At 37.1% G+C, this 13,480-nt stretch overlaps 2 protein-coding genes across 2 annotated transcripts; one reads left to right on the top strand and one right to left on the bottom strand.

Annotated features, from left to right (window-relative positions):
* Positions 1-40: 40 nt before the first annotated feature.
* Positions 41-2,338, top strand: LOC132171305 (epoxide hydrolase 2). The gene is made up of 5 exons (XM_059582589.2): positions 41-202; positions 300-514; positions 1,222-1,389; positions 1,468-1,703; positions 1,894-2,338. Exons 1-5 carry the CDS (start codon positions 133-135, stop codon positions 2,138-2,140), a joined length of 936 nt encoding a protein of 311 aa, XP_059438572.2. The 5' UTR covers positions 41-132; the 3' UTR covers positions 2,141-2,338.
* Positions 2,339-2,943: 605 nt separating this feature from the next.
* On the bottom strand, positions 2,944-12,333 carry LOC132168680 (wings apart-like protein 1). Its single transcript, XM_059579691.2, has 13 exons — positions 11,629-12,333; positions 10,616-10,715; positions 9,375-9,714; positions 8,230-8,342; positions 7,333-7,461; positions 7,051-7,144; positions 6,761-6,871; positions 5,334-5,938; positions 4,668-4,933; positions 4,196-4,346; positions 3,895-3,992; positions 3,725-3,806; positions 2,944-3,344 (listed from the first exon to the last, which is right to left on the bottom strand). Exons 1-13 carry the CDS (start codon positions 12,105-12,107, stop codon positions 3,261-3,263), a joined length of 2,652 nt encoding a protein of 883 aa, XP_059435674.2. The 5' UTR covers positions 12,108-12,333; the 3' UTR covers positions 2,944-3,260.
* Positions 12,334-13,480: the final 1,147 nt, after the last annotated feature.

Here is a 13,480-nt window from a genome sequence, read left to right as displayed (position 1 = left end):
AGAAGGGTACACAACAACATCAATAAGTCAAACAGAACCTTAGAGGACAAAACAGAACCCAAGAACGATCAGAGGAAGAGGAAAAGAAGACCCAGTTCAGTGGAAGTCGGTAAACAGAGCATTTCTAAGAAAATGGACAAAATCCAGAACAAGTTCATCGACGTACGAGGACTGAAGCTCCATTTAGCCGAGATCGGAACTGGTCATGAAAATCCAATGCATACAAATCTTCATTTTCTAGTCTTATCCTACACCCCACATCGCTCATGCAATCTAACACCCTTCTTTTGTGTCCTCAGGTCCTAAGGTGATCGTGTTCCTACACGGGTTTCCGGAGATATGGTACACGTGGCGCCACCAGATGATCGCCGTGGCAAACGCCGGGTTCCGAGCGATCGCGCCCGATTACAGAGGGTACGGACTCTCCGACCCACCACCCGAACCCGAAAAGGCTTCGTTTCATGACTTTCTCGGTGACCTCCTTGGAATTCTCGATGCCCTCGGAATTCCCAAGGTATTGTATTATGTTGCTAGAATTTGTTTGTTTGGTTATTGACAATGAATTTCAGGAAAAATAGATATAATGGTGCTTTCAGTTTTTGCTGCTGTTTGCTTGATAAGAAAACACTTGAAAATGTTATGTTGGCCCATGAAATGTCTTGTAAAGAGATGCAAATGTTAGGTTGCCATGTGCTTGTGTATAAATAATGGTCATGTGCTACTTATCAAAAAAATAAAAAATAAAAAATAAAAAAAATAAATAGAATAATGGTCATGTGCTTGTGTAACCTATTTGTGAATTAGAACCGGAGAATATTCGGTTAGTTATATTGGAGGAGTATTTTTGGAATTAGGATCACAATCTAACTAATTGGATAGTTATATTTGAACAAAAAGGGGAACAAGATATTCTCCTCTTCCGGTGGGTATTTTTGTCTCCTCGTAAAGTGAAAAGGCAATAATAGCCCTCAAATATGATTGAAATTGAGAGTATTCTATTCATGTCCCCTTAAAAAGTGAAAAGACAAAAATATCATTCAAATATAACTAACCGGATACTCTCCAATTCAAATGAACTAGAGAGGATCTTGTTCCCCTTTTTGTTCACACACCCACAAAAGATTTAATCACAATCTAATGAGCAAAGAAAATTCCTATCGAGAGATCTTTTTGCATGCCAACTCTCTTAGACTCTTTCTCTCCCCCATGTTATGTGCATAGGTTTTTCTTGTTGCGAAGGATTTTGGAGCTCGGCCTGCCTACCTATTTGCCCTTCTCCACCCTAACAGGGTCTTGGGAGTTGTAACAATGGGAGTGCCACATATCCCTCCAGGCCCCTCTACATACCATAACTACCTTCCTGAAGGCTTCTACCTTTCAAGATGGCGGGTATACTTGTACTTTCCTCTCTTAAGATTTGGATATGAGTCCGCCATTAACTTTAGCTGCTTGCAATACTCTTTCCAGGAGCCTGGACGAGCAGAAGCCGATTTCGGGCGCTTCGATGCTAAAACAGTCGTAAGGAAGATTTATATCCTCTTTTCCAGAAGTGAAGTACCAGTAGCTGCAGAAAACCAGGAGATCTTGGATTTGGTCGATCCATCTACTCCGCTTCCGCCTTGGTTCACTGAGGAGGATCTCGCAACTTATGGAGCTTTGTATGAGAAATCTGGATTCCAAACTGCATTGCAAGTTCCATATAGGTAATGAACTGATCCTAATTCAACACAAGTGACCAAGTAGTATTATCATCATCTCCCAAAGGCTAGACCACTGTGATTGCATCAGGTCTGCCATTGCAAGAGGAGTCCCATTCCCTGCTAAATCGGCTAAGTTCTTTAGTGGGTAGTGGATGCTTTGCTAATTACTTTTGTTGATGTTATGGATTAACAGGTCATTTGGTGAAGACTTCAGCATAACGGATCCAATTGTTAAAGTTCCAGCACTTTTTATAATGGGTAGTAAGGACTATGTCCTCAAATTTCCAGGCTTGGAGGATTTCGTCAAAAGTGGAAAGGTGAAAGAGCTTGTCCCGAATTTGGAGATCATATTTTTGCCTGAAGGAACCCATTTTGTTCATGAGCAGTCACCTGATGAGGTGAATCAGCTGCTCCTCTCCTTCCTTAGCAAACATGTCTGATCATCGACACTTCAATTACAGTGAGTTGTCTGTCTGTCGGCTTGTAGGCTGAGGTTTGCTTTCAATAAGAGTTTGCTGTACAGACGCTACAACTGTCTACAACTGTTTGTTTGAACGGAGTAATAATAATGTAATATGTGATATTTGTCTTTGAAAGCTATGAAATAGTGTGCACATCCATCCTCTATGGTTTGACCATGTCGGCTTTAGGTTTCAGTGAGAATGGTCCATTTGAAAGGATGGATCCTAGCATTTGTGGATGTTTGGCCATCATTTTTTTTTTCCCTCTTATTGTCTTGTAGATCATCATGTTTAATTCTCTTAGTCATACAAAAAAGCAAAAAGACTATTCCTTCGAATGGACAACCATGCGGAAAGCAATAGTTTTTTTAGATAAATATAAATTTACACTAACTAAATTTTTTTTTTTTTTAAGTTGATTTCCAAATAATGCATCGTTCCATGCAATTTATCATAAAATGATGATATGTCATTCGAAAACCAACTATAAAAAAATTTGAAAAATATTGAATGCTTGATTGCTGCAATCACGAAGATTCTTTTTGTTTTAATAGTTTTGGTTAGATCCAAGTTTTTGAGCAATAAATCTTCTAAGATTCATGTTGGAGGTTGTTAGTTCTTTGGTTTATGTCTTCCATGGGCAGGCCTTTGTATCACTGAGAAAGCCTCTAAAGGTGTGGTGGCTTCCATGGACCATGCAATGCAAATATGGGAATGGATTGGGTCCGAACATGATGGGTGACTCATCTCGTCTGAGGACAGCATGGGTCTAACAGAGTACATGAATGAGGTACAAACTGAATCTTTCATTCTACTATCAATTTTTCGTATACAAGCGGCTCAACCTGCACAAATGGTGCAAAAAGAGCTAAAAAAGAATACAATCTAGTAAAGAAACAAAAAAAGGAAAGGAGCCTAACAAGAAAGAAAAAAGACAAACAGAAGGATCAATCAGACTATATATCACAGGCCTGTGGTCAGTTTGATGTAGTATGCATCCGCAAGGAATCTTGTTGTGACAATTGGTAGTCGTGAAAACACTGCTGCATGCAGGAAAGAAACGTTGAGGCTGTACACTCTCTCTCTCTCTCTTAAGCCATCATGGCACCCTACATGATTCAATTACTTCACTCACAGCTGTATGAGTTTCCGGAGAAATCATGTTCAGCGTCAAATGAAATGCCTGGTGCAAGAGAAACAAACAAAAATCATATTATTATAGTGGAATCTCAAGGGTTTCAACCAGTCCATCATGGACATCATTAGTTTGGCAATAATTTATATATCACTGGGGGTACAAAGTTCGGGTTTGTTGATCGTGTCCACAATGTTAAATGGTCAGCAGCAAAAGTATTTGATGAAAATATTCAATGTCGAGTATTCAGCAAATCGTGTCGAATACTCTAAAGCCCAAAGGGTGTCCTCATAATGTTATAAGCTAAAACAATAAGATGGTCCTCATTAATTTATTTCTTAATACACTAGATTTCATCATACTATTGATTTATCTCTAGTTTCAAGCTTCATCTACTTTAGGGCTTACAAGTCAAAAGAAAAACATACCACGAATCTCTCCAACACGGGTACAAGAATTGACAGGTTGTGATTTGGGAGACAGTCGGCAATAGCATCGCGTACACTCTTGCTGTAAACAGCAAATAAAACTTCTCTTTGAGAAAAGCAGAGATGAAAATGAATTAACAGAAAAGAGAATTTTAAAATGGCAAATCAACCTTTCAGTTGAAAGGAATGCTAGAAGAAGGGCTGAATAAGCTTCTACAATCATCTTCTCAGCTTCTTTCTCTCCTTGTAACAGAGCTGCCTCGTCATTCTGTAACATGAAACACTATGCAGATTTAGGTGTCAACTAAAATCAGATCCCTTCTGGCTACCCTGTAAATAAATGTGTTTTTCAGTCCTTTAGATATTTTCTTCTTTTGCTTTTGCTTTCCCTATTAACTCTACTCCTTCAAGGTAGCTATAGTATACTTCAACAGTCAGTTTCTTAAAAATTTGAACAGTTGGTCCACTCACCAGTGGCATATCTTCTCCTTCCCCAGCTCCCTCGCCTGCTCCTCTGTTGGCCAAAAAGATAGAGCACATAAGCGGGATTACATCCCTCTGACTCTCTTCTTCAAACCCTTCCAAGCCAGGCAAAGGAACAGTAGCGGCTGCAAGCCGTGATCTGCAGGAAACCTAATTGTTAAGTACGGATAAAATTTACATGGAAGCAAACTAGCAATTCACAAGAACAAAGAAAGACAAGCTTTCAGTGACTGGCATTAATATGCCAAGGAATAATACAATCAAGGAAATAATGAACAGACAAAAATTGGAAAAGGTACTGGCAATTAACTTGACCAAAACATATAAATTGAACAAGAATAGGGAAAGGGAGGGGGAGAGGAGACAAATGCATAGTAGAATCACTATGGCAATTAAAAGTACCGACATCTCTAAGAACAACACACAAATGCAGGTGGATAAACAAATAAGAAGTAATAACCTGTTACGTCCATCTTTCTCTACCAAGTTCACAAGCAGGCCCAAAATAGCAACAAGAAAATCTAACTCTTGATCACTCAGATGTCTATCATTCTGGTGGTCAAGATCAATGCTTGAACTTTTCTCTTTTATCTCACTAGAGGGAGATGAGGATGAACTGAATGAAGGAAAGTGGGCAGCAATCAAAGAAGACATGGTCTCCAGCCCTCCACAGCCAGCAATTTGCTGACAGCCAACAGGATTGTCATTCGTTAAGTTCATCAGAACCTGCCAACAAGGAACACCAATAAAATTTATACATACTCTGTCTCAACACAAACCACATAAATCAGTTTCATATTTCGGTATTTCCCACGATTAGATGAAATGATCATCCTCCATAACTGAACGCCACAATAAATCAGCTGATGCATATTAAAGAACCCAAAAGTCACACTACAGAAGACATCTCATTTGTTAAAACACAAGACAGTATTAACAGTACCAGGAAGACTGAAGGTGCAGAAACGTCGATGTTCTAACAATAACATTGTCCGATATGTAGCATCCAGACAACAAACCCGATAACATAAACATGCTCCACTCGATAACATAGAAGTAAACATTGAGAACCACAAAAGGTAAGAACTGAAACATGGAAAGTTCAAATATTAAAACAGTGGAATACCTTAACAGCAGTAAGAAGACAGTCAGCTAGAAGCCTGGAACCCTCTTCATCAACAGCATTTGGACGGGAGAGTTCATGGCCATGATTCTTTCCATCATTACTTGATTCTTGTTGGCTCATTAAAAACTGAGATTGACACCCATCTTCCAGTTCTCTATATGTTACCCCAATTTTTCGACTTCGAGATGGTTTTTGCTTCCCAGATAATAAGTCCCACTTAGAGGGCTCAAACTCATCTTCATCAAAAGCAAAAGGATCCTGGCTGTTCTCTAAGAGTTCAAGCTTGGCATCTTCCAGAAAGCTCGGTCTCTTACCAGGACCAAATTGCTTGCTGGAACCATTATCAGTTACAAATGTTCCACTATTTGAACCCCTTGAAGTCCCACCTCGCGAGCCAGACGTAGAAGAACTGACTCTTATCTTTAGTGAACAAGTATCAGACATAGATGTGCTGGTAGTCTCAGAACTAGATATAGAATAATCAAACCGGGTAACTGGCAACCATTGGCTGTTGTCAGATACATTGAAGCTCTTCTGTGTGGAGGTCCTCTCTGAGCTACAGCACTTTCTAGAGGAATTGACCGGAAAAGTCTCATTGCTGCCAGCTGCAATGAGAAGAACATTTTAAAAATCTAGGTCAACACAATTTTGTCATATTAAGGATTACAGAGCAGTAACTGACAAGCAGCCAGAAGCTGTCAATTTAATTTTACTGGACGCTTCTTTATGCCCATTAAAATTATAATAATAATTCTTTTCATAAAGATAACATGAAAGACTTCTTTTTCCAGGAAATAAATACGTTTTTATAAATATAATGAGACGTGATGAAATTGACATAAAATGGTACTTGTATAATGATATGAATCACCCACATCAATCTTTATTTTTTCTCAATAACACAGCATCCTCCTTCAAACTCCACCATGCATGATACTGACACGCAATCAAAAAAGTAATCTATTGTACATCTTCTCAGCAGGGCAAGGCTCTGTGGATTACAACAGCCTTCGTATCCGTGGCTGACTAATTATTACAAAATCAAAAGCCAGTTAAAACATGAATTTGGTTGCTTATTTATCCTATTTTCATGTTTATAATTTCCAGAAGATGTTATAATTGACCGCTTATTCAGTTAAACTATTGAAACATTAACTATTTCTACTAATGAGCTGGTTTACAATTGACATCTTCAAAGAGCAATCTCGTACAGATTTACTAAACTTTTCTTGTTTGCACATTATGAAGAGAAGATATATACAACTGCTCTTCTTATTCAAATTTAACCTCAATTATTCATGACAAATTTTACAAAAATTATACCAAACATACAAGCTGTCACATATTGTGATATGGGATCCAAATTCCAAAAATACACACAGGAGAGAGAGAGAGAGAGAGAGAGAGAGCAGTTGGCGACCAAGTACCTTTGTTGTCTTCAAATAAAGCCAATTCAAAAGCATGACCAGTCCCATTGGAGAGATTACAAGACTTGTCATCAATGGAGGCGGCAGAAGAATTTCTAAAGAGATAAAGACCTAAAAATCAAAGCCATCAATTGTCAAAAAGAAAACGAGATCAAAAGAAATTATGAAGTGCCACATGCAACAAAGAAAATAGACCAAAGAACATTAAAAGTAGTTGTGATCACCACATAACAAACAAGGCAGAAGTAGTAGTTTGATACAAGAAGCAACCCTTTTTATTGTCAAATTACCTGAAAGAACCTTGATGAGACTTATAATGAGCTCTACAAAAGATAGTGGGGTTCCCAATGGATCCAAGTTTCCTCTCATTCCAAGTAAATGACTCTGTTATGGAAAAATCCATTTAAGAGACTTATGAAGAAAGAAAGAGACAGGAAACCTAAAGAATGCAACATAAAAATGCAATTTGAGGTTTACAAACCATGAGGTGGACAAAGAAAAATCAAGCAGCCAAAAGCACATTTCTTAAAAATAAAAAGAAACAGATGAATCAGAATCACATTTCAATTTACCTGATTATCTTTACTAAGGAATGTGGCATTTTCCATTATCTTCAAACATTTCAATAGCCACATCAAAATCTGCAGATTCAGGTCTTTCTTGACATTCTGGGTAGAAGGTGAACTATGTTCTATCCAACCCTGCAAATGATATTTGCAAGTTTGAGAGCTTCCACACATAGTAATCAAACACCACCAATTCTTTAGAAACCAACTGGAGAGAATATACATTAAATCAATTTTATTTGTATAATTATGGCATGCACCAACCAATACTCAGAAAATCAGGTGCCTATCAAGAAAAACCAACGATATTAATGTGCCACCACTAATCTAGATTTCATAGAGAAATGGCATAAGGTATGAGTTTGTATCGAGGCATACTCATGTCATACTCAATAAGAGAAATTGGAATCAAGAATTAGCGCTAGATAGGTCTGCAGGACAGGCAGATGATCACTGTGCATCAGTACTGTTCAATTAGCACTAAGAATTCCATGATTCATTGCTTAATAAACGAAGACAAACAGATGTGAGGGAACACAAAAGAAAATTGGCAATGCTACATCGAGTATGGGAGCACTGCTGCTCATTTGACAACTAGAAGGAATGCAGAATTTCTGACGAAGTCCCATCTTGATTTCGTTATTTTCCTTCTTGACCATTATATGCATTAAAGAACTAAATTTTCATTTCAGAAACTGAACAACAAATTCTCATACAGAACTAACTGGAGCAAGAAACAGCAACTGAAACATGTTCTTCACAATTATTTTCCCTGATAACTAGATGTGCTTCACAAATCAGAGCACTATTACCTCTTCTTCTTTTTTTCTCATTTATTCAAACCATTCCGTTTATAATATAATGAAACAGATAATGAGATCAAACAAACGTACAGGCTCACACCTCCATATCAGAATGACAATTCATGGCAACCTCAAAGACAGCATCAAGTCCTCCAAGCTCTCTCAACTTTTCCTTGAAATCGCCTCCAGTCTTCCTTACTGCACCAGTGGTTTCTAAATCGATGCAAAGCCAAATAAAAACAAATGAGCATTCAGAAAAGTGGAAGAGAAAAGAAAAGTGATTTGATAAGGATACAAAAGAGCATGATGGTTTACCTATCTACAAAATAACATTTTTTTTAAGGATTACAAAGATCCCTACCCAGAGTGAAAAGAACAAAGTTCGACAATTTGTTCCCTAGTGAAGTACTAGCATCTCAAAAATTGTTTAACTTATCACAGATGTGAAAAGAATAAAATGGAGTTCAGGAAAACCGCAATACAGATCTCTAATTTACAAGAGCAGCAAACAACTCGTCTTCAAGTAATAATTATCAGTTTAAAGTAGACTGATAAATGATAATAATGCAGTTACAGGCATTCTGAAATAACTTTCAATAGGAAAGAAAACAAAGAAACAAAATCAGAAAACAGACAATAAACTCTTCAAATAAATGCAAGAACAAAGAATTTGCATGTTTAAAACAAACGAAAATCTTAATTCAATTTCCAGCTGGTAAAACTCCCAAATTTTGATAGCACTTAAAGTAACAACTTGAGAAGATCTGCATGATTTTCTTGCCACAAAAACATGTAAATGGTTTAGATGATCTCTCTTGCAATCAAACTACTTCACAATAATACACCTAGGAAGGGAGTATTCATCCCAAGTTTTAATTACTAATAATCAGACCAATGCTTAATCTACAAAACAAAAGGTATGTACAATTTAACAACATAAAAGGAATAAATTATGAAAGGATGGTACCCTATGAAGATACATATGACATATAATTTATAGTTCAACAGCAACTAAAGATATTACTTGGTTAGCTCTACCAATTCATAAAAAATGCAAAAGATTCTTGCCTTTATGGCTTGGAGATCTATTTGAATGGATTGGATCAGAATAGTGTTACCAAAATAAACAAAAACAGGCGAAAGCCTTATCAAACTCAATAGGAAACCACCATCATGGTAAACTAATATAATAATAACTTGAAGCTTCTAATACAGAAAACAGTAGGGGCTAATTATTTGCATTACCTTCAAGAGAGATGGTGGTTAAGCAAGCTTTTTCCAAAGTCAGCAAAGCTATCCATTTTGGGCATAGCTCTGGCCTCCCAGCTCCACCATCATTCTCACCACTTGATTTCAATTCTTTGCAACTTACAAGAATTTCCTGAACCTTGGAAACAATAGCGACAGAACTGGAATCTACTCTTTTCGTTGTCTCACGACATACATCAGCATCATTACGAAATGCTAGAAGCTTGCGCCCTATTTTGGGTGCTTTGTCTTCAGTAGCCATTGAGACCATCGGTTTCAACAAATTGATTAGAAAACGAATGCAACTGGGTGATTCCAAAAGGTGGTCATCTTGACCCTGAAATAGTGCAATTAGTCAGGTCTTCATGACTGTAATTTTATGATGAAAGGTATGTCCAAAAATGAAGGTCAATTCTGAAAAGTGAATAAACAAAGTAATATGCCAGCACTTAAACTTCTAAATGATTGAAAGATGCTAGTATATGACTAAAGACAAAAATAATAGTAAATATATATATATATATATATATATATAGAGAGAGAGAGAGAGAGAGAGAGAGAGAGAGAGGGGGGGGGGGAAGGATTGAAGCACTCAATTGATAACAAACAGTATTCACATATATGTTCAATATGTTCCACGTCTATAAATAGTTTGCATAGATTCCCCTTATTTATTGCACAGCATCAACAGAGATAGGATCTCTTTGTAATTTTTCTGTTGAGATGAAGTAACATGACATCATTTGAAAATGTCACAAGAGAGATATGATGCAATATTTTTTTAATATACATAAGATCTAAACCTTAATCACCAAAGCGAATCCCACTACGCATGACAATTGCATTCTACTGAATCTGCAGCCGATTGCTTTGATAGAAATTAAGATTAAATCCAACTGATTGAATTTTTTTTCTTTTTCTGAGAAAATGGAACTGATTGCATCTGAAGTCAAGAGAATTCCACTATTGCCTATAATTTTTGACACATAAGGCAAATTCTTGAACGTATGTTCATGCAATCACAGGTTTATGTAAGGCTTTAGGCAGGTCAAGTTTTTATAAGTTTTGTATCCATACTTGAAAAAAATAATAATAAATAAATGCATGTAATCCAAAAAGGCCAGTGATCATCAATACAGAATGCTCTTCATTGGCAGAATTATCATATTTTCATCAATTTGCAAAACAAAAGTGCTCTACACTTTACTAGAATTGTACTTTTGCATCAGATCACTTACATCACTGGTTAAAACACAGAAAAGAGCTGCAGCAGCCAGATTGCTGGGTGAGTCATCAAAGCTGAGACCCAAAATAGCATCAACTATTGTCTTTGCCATCCTGAAAATAAGCCTCAATGTTTAGTGTAAGAATTGCCCAATTTTGCACAAACTTTTATTTTTGCTATGGAAAGAAGATATGATATCCATATTCTTGATATAATGAAAGGAGAAAAGAAACTAAGCTACTTAGTAAGCAGGACAAGACAACACCACCCTGTCATCCTTATGCATATAGCATTGTCTCAGATACTCAAAAAATGGAGAGAACAAAGGTCTTCAATTATCAAGATAAACGTCAAGCTGCATCAAGTTTCCAAATAAGGATAAAGAGTTCCCTATTGACTTTCTTAGAAACAATTGCAAAAGCTAAGCTAAAATGCTACGGTTCTTTCATGTTGATTATAAAGAGCCCAATCATCAGCAAATATTGAAAGAAATTATACAAAAAATGCAAGCTTGGCAACTCATTCTTCTAATTGTCTCAAGTAGAGAGTAAATTCTTACATCACCAAAAAGGTAACTAAAAAGCAAATCAAGAAACAAGCAATCTTGCAAATCCACACAAGATTCAGAGTATTCTCTCGGATACAATAACACCTAATCCACCATTGGTTATGGCCAAGATCACTCAACAAGAGAGTTAACACCTCAAAATACACATTCTAGACACATTGCAAGTGCACCAAGATCTGGTCAAACTAAGTTTTGAACACAATTCAAACTCAACCATCAATAAAACTTGAAACCCAAATGCCCCTCACATAAATTTCAAAACCCCATAAACACGCAAACGCATAACCCAACAAGAACATCCCACAAACCACATTCCGAATAAATCAATCCAAGAATCCAGCCCGTTTCCAAACCAAAACTGAAAATCCACACAACCCCACATGCAAAACAACCCTACATACATCAAAAATCGCATTTTCACCCAAAACCCATAACAGAAATCCTCAAAATTCACGTACCCCTGAGTCCGCAAGAGCCGTCTCTGCTGCACGGTGCCGCAGATAGACAGCAAAGACAACAGGCTCGCCCTCCTGATCCGAGCGGGCTGGCCCTTCCTGAGCCCATCCAGAGCGAAATTGACCTCGTCCACGTGCTCCATCATCTCCCCGAACTCCTGGGCCTCCATCAGCGTCGAGGTCGCAGGAATCGACGGCCTGTGACAGTTCTTCGCGACCCTCTTCGCCTTCTTCGGCCTCCCAACGACGCCGTTTTCCGAATCTCCGAAAGCTGGCCTTGAATTTAGCCCGTACGGGTCCGGGTCGGAGGCCCAGCGGGAAGAGGACTCCTGAGACGAGAAGCCGAAGCTGCTGCTATAGAGACCGTGGTCTTGGTCTTGGGGGCTCTCTTGGGAGAGAGAGTCGTGTACGGCGTCGTTTAAGGTATCGGAGTAAGTTCTTGGAATGCCTCGGTTTCGACGACCGTAAGTTCGAACGATCATTGTCGTGTTTGCTCTCGGTGGCGGCTTAGGCGGTGGTGTTATCTTGAAGGGTTTGTGCTGGGCATTTGGGCCAAAGGGAGGGGCTTTTTGGGAATAAAAATTTTGAATTGAGAAGAGCTTGGGAAGAAGAAGACGAAGAAGGTTTGGTTTAAAGACAAATCGAAGAGAGCGAGAGCGATAGAGAGAGAGAAGGAAAGATTTGTGTCTGCGTGGAGTTTGTTGGTGGTGAAGTGGCTGATTTTATTGGGTCCGTTTGTTTGTGAAATTCAGTGCTACATTTTTAGCCCAATGACCTTTTTGGTCGTTGATATCAGATCGAGGGTAGTTTCGTTATAAAAAAAAGTTGGAGATCGATAAATCCGGTGATTAATTTGGACAATATTAATTTAAGTCCTAATTAATATCAGTTTAGTAGATTTGATCGGAACGAATGACGTCAATAATTTAAGATAAGTACACACATATTTCTTAAATTAACACTGCATTTATAATATCTTCCAAATTAAATATTAAATCAATCTTTTTTTCAAACCACCACAAATTTACAATACCTCAAATGACAAAAACATTCTTAAAAAATTCAACAACAACAAAAAATGGTGACAGAATCATCGCAACCCCGTCTTCACGTTTTCCCTGTTTTTTTTTTTCTTTTTTTTTTTGAATTTTTAAGGGTATTTTTATTTTCGTGACATAATTTTTAAGAGTATTTTTGTTTTTTTTATAAATAAATGACATTACAAATTTTTGATAATTTGAAAAAACATTGATGTAATCTATAATTTGAGAGATATTGCAACTTGAATGTCCTTTTTCACGAAAGCCTTCTTAAAAATTTATAAAATTTTGCTTATTACTTGGTTTAGAGCCTCTTTGGATTGCGTTTAAAAAATAAAACTTTTAAGTCAAAAAGTGTTTTTTGGCAAAAGCTTAATTTTAATGTTTTGTCAAAAGTGTGTTTTGGTCATTTTTAGAACTTGTTTGAGATTGTATTTAAGAAATAGAGCTTTTAAGTCAAAAATAGCTTTTAGGCAAGCTTTTGCCAAAAGTGCGTTTTGACCATTTTTAAGCTTTTTTTACCCTTAAAAACGCTTTAAATTTTTTTACCAAACGAGTATATTTTTCTTCAAACGGACTTTTTGAATGTTAAAAGCATTTTTAGGTCTCTCAAACGCAATCTCAAACAAGCTCTTATGCTTTTTTGACCCTTAAAAGCGTTTTTAATTTTTTTTACCAAGCGAGTATTTTTTTTTTCAAACGGATTTTTTTAGTGTTAAAAGTACTTTTAGGCCTCTCAAACATGCCCTTAAAGTCGATATGCCGCACATTAATATTATATATATTTCAGTGAATTATGGTAAATCTTTTTTGTT

This window comes from Corylus avellana, chromosome 1, assembly GCF_965113065.1.
Source record: "Corylus avellana chromosome 1, dhCorAvel1.hap1.2, whole genome shotgun sequence".
In the NCBI taxonomy this organism is placed as follows: domain Eukaryota; kingdom Viridiplantae; phylum Streptophyta; class Magnoliopsida; order Fagales; family Betulaceae; genus Corylus; species Corylus avellana.
This window is presented reverse-complemented; position numbering and strand designations above follow the sequence as displayed.

Coding starts and splice junctions, on each gene's coding strand:
- LOC132171305 (XM_059582589.2), top strand. CDS start 133: ATGGACAAAATCCAGAACAAGTTCATCGACGTACGAGGACTGAAGCTC. Junction 203..299: donor TTTAGCCGAGATCGGAACTG/GTCATGAAAATC, acceptor TTGTGTCCTCAG/GTCCTAAGGTGATCGTGTTC. Junction 1,704..1,893: donor GCATTGCAAGTTCCATATAG/GTAATGAACTGA, acceptor ATGGATTAACAG/GTCATTTGGTGAAGACTTCA.
- LOC132168680 (XM_059579691.2), bottom strand. CDS start 12,107: ATGATCGTTCGAACTTACGGTCGTCGAAACCGAGGCATTCCAAGAACT. Junction 10,716..11,628: donor CGGCTCTTGCGGACTCAGGG/GTACGTGAATTT, acceptor GCTTATTTTCAG/GATGGCAAAGACAATAGTTG. Junction 6,872..7,050: donor TCTCATCAAGGTTCTTTCAG/GTAATTTGACAA, acceptor TTTGATTTTTAG/GTCTTTATCTCTTTAGAAAT.